The sequence below is a fragment of the Rhinopithecus bieti genome, unplaced genomic scaffold (genome assembly GCF_001698545.2).
Source record: "Rhinopithecus bieti isolate Rb0 unplaced genomic scaffold, ASM169854v2 scaffold_7681, whole genome shotgun sequence".
Taxonomy (NCBI): Eukaryota; Metazoa; Chordata; class Mammalia; order Primates; family Cercopithecidae; genus Rhinopithecus; species Rhinopithecus bieti.
The window spans coordinates 6,139,566-6,154,626 of record NW_016806571.1 but is presented as its reverse complement, the minus strand read 5'-3'; the positions used below and the strand labels follow the sequence as shown (position 1 = coordinate 6,154,626).

At 54.5% G+C, this 15,061-nt stretch overlaps 1 protein-coding gene across 1 annotated transcript; it reads right to left on the bottom strand.

Annotated features, from left to right (window-relative positions):
- Positions 1–450: 450 nt before the first annotated feature.
- Positions 451–8,220, bottom strand: LOC108532770 (uncharacterized). The gene is made up of 5 exons (XM_017877047.1): positions 7,973–8,220; positions 6,616–6,702; positions 2,785–2,905; positions 1,745–2,111; positions 451–779 (listed from the first exon to the last, which is right to left on the bottom strand). The coding sequence occupies exons 1-5, from the start codon at positions 8,218–8,220 to the stop codon at positions 661–663; spliced, it is 942 nt and encodes a 313-aa protein (XP_017732536.1). The 3' UTR covers positions 451–660.
- Positions 8,221–15,061: the final 6,841 nt, after the last annotated feature.

Sequence of the window (15,061 nt, the reverse complement as noted above, 5' to 3'; positions counted from 1 at the left end):
GGGATTAGAACTTGAGCATATCTTTTTGGGGTACACATTTCAACCCACAGCAGTGGCTAAAGGCTTCAGCTTTCCTTCTATCTACCTAGTGACTCCAGTGGGAAAGAAAGCTTCAATAACTCCAGCTAGTGTGTTCCCACCAGCCTGTTTTGAGTCATAAGTTCATCCCTGGGAATCTGACTCTGTGGCCGGGGTGAGGGAATATTCTTATTGACCTGGCCTCAGTCATGATCTTGTGCTGGAACCAGGAGCGAGGTCAGCCACCCCTGGACCACATACCCAACAGAAAATCCAGGGAACATCTCCAAAAGAAAGGGGAAAGGATGATGGGAAGGTCAAAAGAACAGATTCCACTCAACCATCAGCACCCCCAGGCACCTACAGTGTGGGCCTGATTTCCATTTACTGAAGGTTGACAAAGTTAATGACTTGCAACCAGCTAATGGGATTGGAACTGAGCTGAGACTAACTCAGGCCTACTTGGCTGAAAAACTAGGCTCTTTGCCCAACAGGACTTCGGACGGTGGTGTCCCTTGCAATGGAGGAGGTGGGACTTGGGCTGTGTCTTGAGCCCTGGAGTCTGCAGAGCCCACAGCCTTCGGCTCGAGGCAGAGGATTCTCTTGGGGGAGGGATGAGAGTGAGGTCCACTGTGCAAGGCCTCAGGTGTCTTCTGTTTTCCTTGGGCAGTGGGGAGTCACTGAAGACTTACGAGCTAGAGAGACTCTGCCGTCGATCGGCTCACGGTACTCGGTGTAAGTGGTCCTCCGGGAATCAGCAGCTGAAAAGGTGTGAAGTGTTGATTGGGCGGGGAGACGCTGGCAGGGAGGAGACTGTGGCCACAGTCAGGTAAGAGGTGATAAGGCCTGAGTGGGGCAGGAGAGGAAGGCCCTGGCACCTCCACCCATCCCCACCCAACAAGCCCCAGGTCCCGATCTAATTACATCTCACCCCAGCCCCCACCCACCCCACCCCAGTGATACACAGGGTCCAAGACCAGCTGGGACTTCCCTCACACTCAAAAACCCCTCTCAGCAAACTGTTCTCATGACCAGTGTATGAGCCAGCCTTGAGTGGCAGATCATCATGTCCTGGCTAGTGACATTCTGCCACCTGCCAAAAGAAATTTCCCCAGCCAAGAGGGCAAGCAAGGCCAGCCGTGGAGCCAGCTTCTCTGCTGCCTGTGATTCAGGGAACAGGGCCGGGGACTGGGAGAGGGGCAGCTGTGCCCCAGGGACCCAGCGGGCGGGCTCCTCTGCATGCTGTCTGCAGTGATGAGCGCCTACCCACTGGAAGGCCCACAACTGAGGATGGAAGCCCACGGGCTGCTGGGGAAACATCCTGGAGGCCCGGATTAGGGTCTGGGAAGGGCAGGGGATGAGGGGCCGCTCCCTTCAGAGCCCAGGTTTGAATTTCCCACCTAACAGGTGGGTAAGAACTGGGGGCTCCGTGAGTCTTTCAAAGATGAGGCGGAGGCTTGCAGGACAGGAAGGAGGTTCCCATCGTCCTCTGAGTCAGGCAGCGACACCCTGGTGAATGAAGTGTGTGCACCTGCACATGCATACACACGCTGGGGGTGAGGGCTCAGGGCGCCATTCTCTGGTGATACTTATGTCCGTGCAGAGGGTCTCAGGCCACAGTTAGAACCATGCTACTCCCCCAGGGTGCTGGAGGAGATGGAATGAGACCTTTCCCTGCTGGGCCCCCAGATCTTTCGGGTGACTAAGCGTGGAGGGCCCTGCTCACCTTTCCTGTGCCTACCGCTGCTGAGAGAAGGGGAAGCCGGTGAGGGGAAGTATAGACAGCTCTGGGCTTTCTCAGTGAGCATTCCCGGCCTGCCACAGGGGCGCTTGCTGCTATAGCTGCGGGGAAGCGCCTGGAAGGGACTTGCTGTCTGCAGCGGAGGGAAGGCCCTCGTTGACTCAGTGGCTCGGCTTTTTCCTAGAGTTGTCCCCTGGTGCTGAAAGCAGCCAGCTCCGGCTGGCTCCCCGAGTGTCCTTCTCCTGGGACAGCTGAAGGTTTTGCTCTGGGGGCTCTCAGGCTCTCCAGGACCGCAGGTTTCCCCAGGGTCTGGAAATGGGGAGTGGGATGGGATGAAGAGCAGACCCCATTTCTCAGGAGTTGATTAAAAAGGTGGACAGGGTGAGGTGAGGGGGAGGCTACCCATTGCATTGTTCAATGTCATTCATAAAGTTTGAACCAGAAAAAAATCTTGTATTCTGCTGGAAAGCTGTTGTGCTTCCTTTTATCAGAAAAGGAGAATTGATACCAGCAGCCTTTATGTTTTGGACGAGACGCCGGGAGGTTGTGTTCAGGTGAGGCTCGCTTGGCCCAGGTTCTGGGGCACCCTCTCCTCTGCAGCCTAGGCTTGTGTTCTTTTAACCTGACTTTAAAGTCCTATTATCATTGCGTTTCCATTGTGAGTCATCTCAACTCTTTCAGAAATAGGCAGGAGAGAATGCATGAATGAATGAATGAATGAATGAATGACAGCAATTATGGGGTACTTACTATGTGGCAGGCCCTGTAAGCACTTTACAGTATGGGCTTATTTAAGCCTCCCGGTGACCTGATGAGGAAAATATTATTTGTATCCCCATTTTATGACCTGGGGAACTATAGCAGGCAGGGAATAAAAGCAGCTGGTGGGTGGTGGAGCCGGGCAGTCTGGCTCCCGCATCCTCTTTCCTACTGGCCAGGCTGTGCTGCCTCTGAGAATGATTGAATGAGAAACGCTCATTCATCATGCGTGGAGGAAGAGGATGGATGAGGGGCAGGGTGGTGACCTGGTGCTGGAGCTGGAGGGTCAGCGTCGATGCCGGCAGTGATGGCAGCCGGGCGATGGAGACGGGGCTGGTGAAGAGTCCTTCCTGCTTGGCTGCGTCCAACTGTCCTGTGAGAGGGTTCCTTCAGGGTAGACATGAGACAGCTGATGCAGCAGGAAGGGTCCTGGTCCCTGGCTTGGCTTCTGGCCTGGTGCCCTGCTTGCCCTCTCTTGGCCTCCCTCTGCTCACTTGGGAGATGGTTAGTGGGATTCAGGGATTTGGGAGGCCTTGCAGCTTAGACACCCATGGCTTTTTTTTTTTTCCTCTCTCTCTCTCTGTCAGAGACACAGTCTTACTGTTACCTAGGCCGGAATGCAGTGCTGTGATCTTAGCTCATGGCAGCCTCAACCTCCTGGCCTCAAGTGATCCTCCCACCTCAGCCTCCTGAGTAGCTGGGACTACAGCCACACATCACCACACCTGGCTAATTTTTGTATTTTTTGTAGAGACAGGGTTTCGCCATGTTACCCAGGCTGGTCTCGGACTTCTGGGCTCAAGCAGCCCATCCTCTTTGGCCTCCCAAAGTGCTGGGATTACAAGCATGACACTGCCCAGTCAGATTCACGGCTCTTCTTTCTGCTCAGAGTTGGGCAGCTGAGCCCCAGCAGGACCTGAAAGGATGGGAAGTCCTTGGGGCTAGGAGAGGGGCATAAGCCTCAAGCCCATGCCCAGCTCAGACCACCCTGTCCTTTCTGAGAACAGCTGAGGTAGAACCTGGTTCTCAGAGCTGGGAAGGAACCCAGAGACCATCTGACCTGAACTTCCATTGTGCAGACAAGAACACTGAGGCTCGGGGAAGGGAAGAGACACTCCCAGGGCCCCAGGACTGACCCTGCCTCACAGCTAGCCCTTCCCACTGTCCATTGCTCTTTCCTGAAAGCCCCAGTAACCAGGCAAGAGGGTGGGCCAGTTCTGGGTTACAGGCAAAAGGAATCTTGGAGCATCTGGCTGGGCCAGTGGGATCTCTGGCTTGTCCCTTGGGGCTTTGTGTCATCCTGGGCCACGAGTCAGAAAAGCATCACTGGGACACCAACCCAGGGCACCATGGCTTTGGGGTCAAACAGTTGTTGATGACCAATCCTCACGCGTACGGTGCTGAGTCAGTCCTGGGAAAGGGGCAGGAGAAGCTGTCTCTCTTTTTGGCAACTTTCCCTGGCCCCTGACTCCTGTGACCCTCTCCCAGCTCCACTCCTCCTCCCCACAGTGCTTCTCAGCCCCAGGCTTACCCTCTGCTTGTAGCCGGTGGTATCTTGAAAAAGGATCTGATGGGTCCCTATTAGGGTGATAACAGTAGAGACAGGCGAGAGAAAACCCCACAGCGAGAGATGAAGCTTCGAGCGCCCATGCTGCCACCTGCTCCCCGCTGTGTGGTCTTGGACCAGTCATTTCAGCTTCCTCCTCTATAAAACACAGGCCTGGCGGTGGGTGTCTGGAAGACCTTCTGCCTTCTAACATTTGGGGATTGTGAAGTACAGCCTCTCTGATGGTGTCTTTGTGTTACAAAGAAAAAGAACTGAAAAGGGGGAGCCATAGTCCAAAAAGCTGTGACTCCAGTGAAGAACTGCGTGTTTCAGGAGGCCTGTGGGAGGAATTGGGCCTGGGGTGTTTTGGTTGGGCAACCCTGCCTACATTGCATCCTCCCACCTCCTGCCTGAAACAGCAGTCCCGGCCAGCAGGCCCTCAGGGGCATCAAAGCTGAGCTGCGGCCCCACCCTGAGCCAGAGGGCCTGGGGCTTGGGTCGCGTAAGGACATATGGACAGTGTGGGCACCACACCTGCCCCTACACTGCCACCCAGGCACACCCAGACACACAGGGGACTTCCTTTAGGAACCCCTCAAACTCATGCAGCCCTAGAGTGCGGGCTTGGAGACCCCGAGATTCCTGAGAAAAGTGAGGCCGCATCGGACCTCCCTAGACAGCTCTCTCTGTCCTTGTTTAAGCTGCCCACTGGCCCCCACTCCACAGAAGGTGCCACCCACCCGCCTGCCATTGCCATCCACTCCCATGAGACAGAGCTCCCTCCTTAGCCAGCCCATCAAGACCAGTGTCTGGGCCCACCCTTTGGGCCAGTTTCTCCAGGGAATCCTGCTCAAAGCATTGACAGAGTAAGAGAACAATATTGAAGAATAAGCTTTACCTTATGTACTCTCTTACCTCAAAGGCAGGGCGTTTGACAGGTGAAGAAACTGAGGGCTGCAGAGGGGAGGGGGCTTCCTGGGTCAAAGGTAGCAGGCAGGAATCAGGGCTTGAAACAGGGACCCTGCACACAGGCCTCAGGCTGGACGGCACCCAGCACGTGGGCCAAGAAGCTCCATGGTCTGGAGGCGAAAGCACAGGCCAGAGCCCCAGCCTCCCCGCCCTCCTCTATGTGCAGGCTGCGTCTGCCTCACAGGGTCCCATCTTGTGGAATGGTGTTGAGGAGGTGACAAGGCTACAGAGACACGTGGTCAGGATGTGTTATCGTTATTATTCTTGCCACTATTATTATGCCCGCTATGGCAAGTGTGACTTTGCGTGCCTCAGGTGCCAAGCCCGAGACGTCGTGAGATGCCAGCAGACACCACCCCGCCCAGCAGGTGACAAGTCTCCCACAGCACCCCAGGAAGCTGCCCTCTGGCCTCTGACGTCCGTCCTCTCTGGGGCCTCTCCTTCTTTGTGGTTCCGTGTTAAAAATCTCCCTCTGTCTTCCCCCCGACCCTCTGACCACAATGGCCCCGGCTGCCTGCCCCTCTGTGCACATGGTGACTTTTGCTGAAAAGCAAACATCACTGGGGCGCCCAGCCTCGTGGTTTCAGGCTGTGCGGTTTACCTCATGACGTCATTTTCCTTCCTCCAGATAAACCAGAAGAGACTTTACTGCTCAGCTCGTCCTGGGGAAATGGTGCCTGCCCTGACTCGTGGAAGGTTCAGGGTGGGCATCTGGGCCGTAGCCAGGGCTGAGAAGAGGTCCCTAGGCTTAGCCAAGGCTCACAGTGACCTGTGTCTGAAGGAGGGTTTCTGGCTCCTACTTTGTTAGCATAGACTCAGACAGCCCAGGGGTTGGTGCTTCCAAGGTGCAGAGGAAGGGTAGGGGCCACAGCAGCCAGAGGCTTGTCCTGAAGCCCCCGACTGCCACTCCCAGCCACCAGAAAGCGTGGACCTTCATGGCAGACCACCAGGCCTGGAGCCACCACCCACACAGGGAAGGAAGACAGTGGCAGCTCAGCCTGGGGAAACCGCCCCTTCCCCAGACCGGGTCGTCCCTTCTCCGCGTCTCCTATGCTGCCAGCCAGGTGGGGGATAGGGCTTCCCAGGGGCGGGCACAGGGGAAGGGGCCACCACCTCTCCTGAATACCCACCCCTGCCCAGGCTCTGTGCTTTATGGTCTCTTTGACTGTCCTCACAGCCCTTTGAAGTCTGTCTTTTATAGAGTGCTCTGTTTCCAGATGACAGGCCCAAGGCTCAGAGAGGTTTGGGACCTGCCCAAGGTTGCAGCTAGCAATGGGCCTGGCACACAGCTGGTATTCAGGAATGTTTGTTTCCCAGAAAGGAAGGGAGATGCTACCTTTCCTCTGAGAAGCAACCAGAAGTCTCCAGGCCCGCAAGACAGTTTCCCTCCTGAGGACAGCTGGACCCATGACAACGTGGGGCCCTGACTGGGCCGCGCCTCCTCTCTGAGGCGGCCGGTGCATTCTGCTCCCTCGGGAGCTTCGATATCAGGCTGTGATCTGGGGTCTGGAGTGGCCACAACAACACAGAGTCATCTCCGTTCAGATCTGGCCACTGCTGGGGAAAGCCCTGGCCCTTCTACCTTCCCTGTGGGGTCCCCTTTCCTTCCACCCGCACCAGGTTCTCATGGGCTCTATGCCCATGCCCAGCAGGCTCCCTCTGCAGGGCACTGAGGGGGAAGTAGGAGTGGGCAGGAGGGCAGAGAAGACAGACAGAAGACATGTTCCTGTCTTTAGGAAACCAGTGCTGTTTTCAGGACTCACCATAGGAACAACAACCACTGCCACCATCACCACGGTGCAGAATAATCACCGCACATCCTGAGCGCCAGCCTAAGCAGGTCCCACAGATGTCTCATTTAATCCTTGTTAAAAAAAACAACCTGTGGGCCAGGTGCGGTGGCTCACGCCTGTAATCTCAGCACTTTGGGAGGCCGAGGTAGGCAGATCACTTGAGGTCAGGAGTTCAAAACCAGCCTGGCCAACATGGTGAAACCCCATTTCTACTAAAAATACAAAAATTAGTTAGGTGTGGTGGCTGGCACCTGTAATCCCAACTACTCTTGAAGATGAGGCAGGAGAATCACTTGAACCCGGAAGACAGAGGTTGCAGTGAGCCGAGATCACACCAAGAGTAAAACTCTGTCTCAAAAAAAAAAAAAGAAAAGAAAAAAAAAAAAAAAGCTGGGCACAGTGGCTCACGCTGTAATCCCAGCACTTTGGGAGGCCAAGTCAGTCGGATCACAAGGTCAGGAGATCGAGACCATCCTAGCCAACATGGTAAAACTCCGTCTCTACTAAAATACTGAAAATTACCTGGGTGTGGTGGCACGTGCCTGTAGTCCCAGCTACTTGGGAGGCTGAGGCAGGGGAATCGATTGAACCCGGGAGGCGGAGGTTGCAGTGAGCCAAGATCGCGCCACTGCACTCCAGTCTGGGCGACAGAGTGAGACTCCATCTCAAAAACAAAACAATAAAACAATAAGAAAACAACCTGTGAAGTGGCTATTATTTTTCCCATTCTGTAGTTTCCTGCCCAAGATCACCCAGCTAGGAAGTGGCGGAGCTGGGAGTGGACTCTGGGATGCTCAGGCTGCAGGACCTGTGGTCCATGGTGTGCACCATGCCTCAGACCTGAGGTAGAAGGATGCACATTCCAGAAAGACGTGCTGTGCACGTGCAGAGCATGAGATGCTGGAAGCCAGGGCCCTGTGAAGGGTCTGAAACTTGAGGGCAGGTAGGAACTAGACTGGCAGGGGGAGGCACGGGCACTCCCAAGAGATGGACCGTCCTGAGCCCAGTTTCACAGGAAGGAGCCATGGTGCTTGTGTGAGGGCAGCAAACTGTTCGATGGGGCCAGAGCCCAGGGCCTGGGGAGGGAGATCAAAGCCAGACCAGAACAAAGCTGGTGCTAGGTGATAGTCCGATACCCACCCTTACTCCCTGCTGTTCAGGCCTGGGCCCCACTCAGAAGCCTGTGTCTTCAGGGTCAAAGGCCCGTCCAGGGCGGTGCCACCCTCCTCCACTTGAAGCCACTCTCCCCCATCTCTCCCTGTGGCCCAGATGCCTGCCAGGGTCAGCTGTTGGGACTTAGCCGTTCCAGGGAGGGAGGCCTGGGCAGCTCGGAGCCAGTGGGTTTGTGGGCTGAGCCAGAGGGCTGGAGAATGATCCCAGCTGATAGGGCCCATGTGGGTGGTCTCTGGGAGAGCCTGGGAGGGAACTAGGCAGGGAGGTTCTGTCCTTGGCCTGGGCTGCCAGAGCTCAGCTGGACTGTTCCTGGACAGGCTGAGCTGGCTGCAGGGCTTCCAGACCCCAGACTCTATCCCCAAGTCATCCATCGACATCAGGAGTCATTCCTAGGTGGCCACAGCTACCTGCTCAGAGACCTGGGCAGTCCCCTCTGCCCCCAGTCCCCAGCCACCCTCTCCTCTCAGCAGCCTGTCCTCTGCTCCTCCATCCTCAGGAGCTGAGCTTCAGTGAAGTGGCTGCTAGGTGCTCCAGAGTGGAGACAGGACAGGACCCCCAGCTGGACTGCCAGGCCCAAGGTGACTTGGAGGTGGCGAAGAGGCAGGGCCACAGGCAGTGAGCCCTGAGCCAGAGGCGGCAGGGATAGTGTCTGAACCCAGCGCTCCCTTCCTCACGCCCCTGGCAGGAGGCCCAGGCGCAGAGCCAGCCTCACAGGCTGATTCGTGACTGAGAAGCTGCCTCATGGGCCCTGCTCTAGGTGGGAGGGGCCTGGGAAAGTCAAGTCTCTGGGCCTTCGCTGCTCTGTGGGGCCTGCCCAGGCTGTGTGTGGCTGCTAGGAGGCACGAAAAAGCCGTTTTCTTCATTAAGCATCTGCCTGGAGATGGAAGGAACCAACAGGGATGCCTCTCCAATCATGCAGACTTGGGCTAGCCGCCGCTCCCTCAGTTCTTTACAATTCTCATTGCTCTCCCTCTTGCTGTGGTCATTAATTTGGGAGGCTTTGGAGGGGGTGGGTGGCATTGTTTCCTGCCATCCTGCTGTCCAGGGCCCAGTTCCATCCCCAGCTCTGGAACCCTAGAAGATACGAGGCCCCCAGGACACCATTGCCATCCTCAGTGGGCCGGGTGAGGCCTGCTCTGGGCCTGCTCACAGGCCAAGCTTGAGTGACACAGGAGCCAGATACGGGGCTACTGCAGTCCCCAGGCAACCTTATCCACAGTGGCAGCTGTGGCCACGGTAACCTCTCCAGTTGGTCAGGATGGTGAGGTCAGCCATCAACAGCCAGCCTGACCTTTCTGGAAGCCAGCCAGCCACGTCTGCTGCATCCAGGCAGGTCTGCAGCTTAAACTCTGCTCTTGGAGAGCTGGTTGCCCAGGCGGACCCATCCCTAGACACAGCTCTCTGCGTCGATGTCCCAACCTGGGAGGCCGAGAAGGGGGCCTGGTCTGGGCCTCTCATCAGCCTCCCGAGCCCCAAGCTCGCAACCGGCCAAGTGTCCATTTTTAAGTGTTCCCGCCTGTAAATGAGGGCCTGGGATGGACTAGCGCAGAGTGGGCCGTGCCGGGAGAACTGATGGGGACAAAAGGGTGACCTGGCCTCCAGCCAGGGCTACTGGAGTGGGCAGGGCAAGAGATGATGGCAGCTTGAAGGAGGGGGGTGTGGGCAGAGGGGATGGGGCAAGGTAGGCAGATCTGAGAGAGATTTTGGAGCGAGAATAAACAGGACCAGTGACTGGATGTGAGGATTAGACAGTGGGGAGTTCTCTCTTGGACAAACTGGGGCGCCATGGCCTGAGCTGGAGGCCCGAGGCTCCCGACCTGCTGAGTGACTTGCCACAGGCTCATGCCCTCTAGGCCCGTGCTCTCATCCCTCAACTTCCAAGGGATCCCTGATCCCATCAACTTCCAAGGTGGGAATGAGTGAGGTCTCATCTGCTCTGCTCCAACCATCCCGCAGGGTTGGTGCTCTGGGAACACATGCTTACCTGTCTCCACTTGTAGCTAAAACCGTGAAAAATTGAAACACAAAATAAGAAGAAGGGACTATCATGGCCCTGTGAGCCCATTGCTCAGCTTCAAGGCTCATCGTCATCTTATCTTTTTTATTTCTTTTTATTTCTTTTTTTCTTTTTGAGACTCACTCTGTTGCCCAGACTGGAGTGCAGTGGCATGATCATGGCTCATGGCAGCATTGACCTTCTGGGCTCAAGTGATCCTCCTACTTCAGCCTCCCTAGTAACTGGGACTAAGGATGTATGCCTCCATGCTTGGCTAATTTTTAAAATTTTCTGTAGAGATGAGGTCTCCATATGTTGCCCTGGCTGGTCTTGAATTCCTGGACCTAAGCAATCCTCCTGCCTTGGCCTCCCCAAATGCTGGGATTACAGGTGTAAGCCACCACGACCGGCCCCTCTTTACTTCTTAGCCCACTTTAAAAAAAAAAATTTGGGTATTTTATAACAGTGCTAGACACTATATTATTTTGTCCATAAATGCTTTAGTCTTTATGTCCAACAGAATGAGGGATTTTTTTTTTTTTTTTTTTTTTTTTTTTTTTTTGTTTAATGTAACTATAATGCCAAGTCTTAGCAATTGTTAATAAAGTTAACAATTTCTTTTTTAAAAAATTTCAACTTTGGCCAAGCGCGGTGGCTCACACCTGTAATCCCAAGCACTTTGGGAGACTGAGGGAGTGTGGATTACTGCGGTCAGGAGTTCAAGACCAGGCCTGGACATAGTGAAAAACAGCTCTACTAAAAATACATATTTTAAAATATATATATATATTATATATATATATATTATGTAAATTAGCTGGGCATGGTTGGCGCTTGCCTGTAGGGTCCCGCTACTCGGAGATGGCTGAGCAGGAGAATTGCTTGAACCCAGGAGGTGGAAGTTGCAGTGAGGCTGAAGATTCATGCCACTGCACTCCAGCCCTGGGTGACACAGCGAGGGACTCCGTCTCAGGAAAAAAAAAAAATCAACTTTTATTATAAAGCGTACACCTGCAGATTTGTTACATGGGCAAATTGCATGACACTGAGGCTTGGGGTCCCAGGGATCCTGTCGCCCAGACCATAAGCATAGTACCCAACAGGTGATTCTTCAGCTCATACTCCCTCCCTCCCTTCCCAGGCCAGTGATCCCCAGTGTCTACTCTTCCCATCTTCATGATCATGTGTATTTAATATTTAGCTCCCACTTCTAAGTGAGAACATGTGGTATTTGGTTTTCTGTTCTTGCATTGGATTGCTTGGGATTATGGCCTCTAGCTCTATCTATATTGCTCCAAAGGACATGATTTCATTGTTTTTATGGCTGTATAGTATTCCATGGTACAACAATTTCTTAATATCATATAAAACCCAGTTTAGGTCAGTCATGCTGGCTCACACCTGTAATCCCAGCACTTTGGGAGGCCGAAGCGGGTGGATCATTTGAGGTCAGGAGCTCGAGACCAGCCTGGCCAACATGGTGAAACCCTGTCTCTACTAAAAATACAAAAATTAGCTGGGTGATAGTGGTGTGAGCCTGTAATTCCAGCTACTCGGGAGGCTGAGGCAGAAGAATCGCTTGAACCCAGGAGGCAGAGGTTGCGGTGAGCCGAGGTCGCGCCATTGCACTCCAGTCTGGGCGACAGAGTGAGACTCTGTCCCCACCGTGCACCCCCACCCCTGCAACAAACAAACAAACAAACAAACAAACAAACAAACAAAACCCAGTTCAGGTCCCCACTTTCCTGCTGGTCTCATCCTTCCAGGAGCAGCAGTGACTTGGTTTCTAGGCGTGGGGAGATTGAGCAATCTGTTCCTACAATGCTCAGCCCTGTGCCAGAGGCTGGGCTGAATAGGCGACGGGGACAGGCCCTGCCCCAGAGGAGTGCTCAGGTCACTACCATTGGCCGCTGCACGGAGAATAGTCTTCCTCTACCAGCCTGGAGTCCAGGAAGACATAGAATCTCCTGCCTCCCCAGCCTTCCCAGGAGAAACTCAATGGGGCGATGAAATCTTCTAAGGGGGCCCGCATCTCCCTCCAGCTCCTTTTTCTGTTTGCCCTTCTCCATGCACCCTGAGTGCCAGCCAGCTGGCGTGACCAGGCCTGACTGCTGGCCCAGAACACCCCTTCTTCTCCCTCCCTTCTGAGTCCTGCTCCAAACCTTGTCTGTGCAGCTCCCCCTGACCGGCCAGGGTTATTCGGGTGTCCCCAGCCTGCCCCTACCCCCCGCCATCCTACTGCGACGACTGCTCAGTGTGTCTGGGAGTTTCCAAAGGGCAAGACAGTGTCTGCTGCGTCCTTGTGTCCCTAGTGGTTCACACGTAGCCCTCCGCGTCAAGGAGGTGCTGTGTGTTTGGCGTATGACTGTGGTGTGCAAATAAAGGCGAGAATAAGTGAGGGAACAGGGAGATGACTGGCAGGGTGGGAGAATGGGTGAATGCCGTCTCAAAGTTCTCTGTCCATCTTCAGAAGCTGGGAAACAGATGGAGTCAGTGAAAGTGTTGGGGACACTTCTCTGCCTTGGGGAAGACATCTCCCACCCCTTCCCAACAGCAAAGGCCTGCCCCTCTGGTGTCCCCTGTCCCTGGGCTCCTTTCCCTGCTGGTCTCTCTGCACCCCCAGGACAGTTTCCCTCCCTGGGGCAGGCTGGGAACAGCCATAGGGAGCACAGCTCACGCCCAGACCCTGCGCCTGCTGGTGGGGTCTGTTTGTACAGGGTCATCTGGTTTCAATCCAGTGAAGTCTTAAAACTTTTCCATGGGAACTTCTTCTATTTTAAGCTCCTCCCGGATGGGCTGGACAAACTCAGCCTGAGGAGGCTGTGAGTTCCTGGGCTGCTGCTGGTGGCCTCGCCACCCCCAACAGGTCCCCAACAGACAGGAGTAGGCAAGGATTGGGGCTCAAGGACTCTGGCCCAGCTCTGACTCTTACCCATCAGATGATCTTGAGCAAGTTTATTCTTTCTGGGCCTCAGTTTCCTCACCTGTACAGCCTAGGGTTAGTAGCAGGGAGCCAAACTACTGGAGTTCGAATCGGCACCATCCCTGAGTTAACTGTGTGACTTTGGCAAGGCTACTTAACCTCCCTGGGCTACAGTGTCTTCATCTATAACATGAAATAAGTTGAGTTGCTGGGATTACACGAACGGGTGCCTGAGTACACAGCACAGTTCTGGGGATATGTCAAAGCCTATATACTCAGTGCTGGTTGTTACAGATCTGTTTCTTAGCGGAAACCCATGGTCATACGTGTTACAGAATGTCTGTGCTTCTGGAGTTTTAAAAGGTAATATGCATATTCCAGTATCATGTATAACCCAGTGAGATCTGGGGAAACACCCCGTGGTCAAACACATTACTATTTCCTCATTGAAATGTGAATCTTTACTCAAAGCGAGAAAAATAAGGACTTAGATTAGGCCAGGTTTTGCTAAATAAGGTATGGAAAAGCTGGCCGGGCACGGTGGCTCATGCCTGTAATCCCAGCACTTTGGGAGGCCGAGGCGGGCAGATCAGGAGTTCAAGACCAGCCTGACCAACATAGTGAAACCCCCTCTCTACTAAAAATACACAAAATTAGCCAGGTGTGGTGGCGGGCACCTGTAATCCCAGCTACTCAGGAGGCTGAGGCAGGAGAATGGCATGAACCTGGGAGGCGGAGGTTGCAGTGATTCGAGATCGCACCAGTGCACTCCAGCCTGGGCGACAGTGCAAGACTCCATCTCAAAAAAAAAAAAAAAAAAAAAAAAAAAAAAAAAGAAAAGAAAGAAAGAAAGAGAAAAGAAAAGAAAAGACTTTGGATTTTCAGAGCTTTGGGAGTTTGGAATTGTGGACAAGGGATTGGGGACTGTATTGTTATTGTAATTCTGTGTTTAGGAAAAAGGGGTGGTCTCTTCTGCCAGAGGGGGCAGGGTAAGCCTGCTGGGAAGAGGGCGGCCCCTCCCTGCAGGCTCAGCACCCACTGGGTAAGACTTGGCCCTGTAGATGGAAACCTTGTGTGCAGCAAAAGCCATCCCTTCCTCTGGGCAAGGCAGTACTGCACTGGCAAACCACACAGCCTAACAGGGTGGCCCTGGTGGGCTGACATCGCCCTCGCCCTGTGGACACTCTGAAGGCCCACCTGCGTCTGAGCGGTCACGGGTAATGTAGCTGGCCCATCACATAGCTCTGAAAGGAGTTCCTTCAGATCAGGACATCTGTGGCTCCCTGAGCTATGCCTCCTGCCCCATCTCCCTCCCCTGCCCTCCAATCTGGTCACTTGGGCCGAGGGGTGCAGGCCCAGGGCTGTGTGGGAGGAGGGAATGAGCTCGTTTCATGTTAGAATCCAAGTCAGAGTGAGAAGTCTGGGCTGGATGTCCCCATGGGGTCATTTTATTTTACCCACTCTCATGCTATGGAGAGGGGTAGCCTGCCCTGAACATTAGCACAGAGCTTTAGCGTTTACAAAGCACTTCCACAGGCTGTGATGTGATATTAATAAGAGTCTCATCCCACTGTCCTATGTTTTATTAAAACCAGGACTCAGAGTGTAGTGAACTGCTCGGGGTCACACAGCAGCGCGTGGCGGGGCCCAGGTCCCCGCCTCCCTGTTTAGTGCTCTCCTCCGCAGACCTTGCTGCCTCTGGGTCCACTACAACTCCACGATGGCCTCTAAGGGACGCCTTCCCTGCCGGCTGCTGAGGATGCTGGGAGCAAACATCTGGCCAGAGGCAGGGAGGGGAGAAGATGAGCTGGGCACAAGCCTGGGAGGGACCCGGCCCTTGGGTCCCAGGAGCTGGCGGGGATTGCGTCCTCCGCCTCCGCTGCATCTGGCTTGGGGAATTCCCTCTTGCTGAGTGCCTGAGGATTAAACACAACACCTCAGCTCGTAATAAAATGTAAAGAGCAAACAGGACAACAGCTGAGGTGGATGAAGGAAATTAATACTTATAAAGTGCTTTGAGTCCCTGGAAGAAAAGAGACCAAACTCAAAGCCTCCCTCCCCAGTTCCCGTCAGCCCATCAGGCAGCCAGGGTGGCTCTGAGCCTCCTCATGGAGGAAGAGGAGGAGGAAGTGGAGGAAGCTCA

Bases quoted from the DNA above. Each gene is read 5' to 3' on its own strand.
- LOC108532770 (XM_017877047.1), bottom strand. From the start codon at position 8,220: ATGGGCCCTATCAGCTGGGATCATTCTCCAGCCCTCTGGCTCAGCCCA. The intron at 6,703-7,972 runs GTAAGGGTGGGT...CTTCCCCCTCAG, and splicing joins CCAGGCCTGAACAGCAGGGA to TGCCCTGCAGAGGGAGCCTG. The intron at 2,906-6,615 runs GTAGAAGGGCCA...TCTACCCTGAAG, and splicing joins AAGGGGACCCCACAGGGAAG to GAACCCTCTCACAGGACAGT.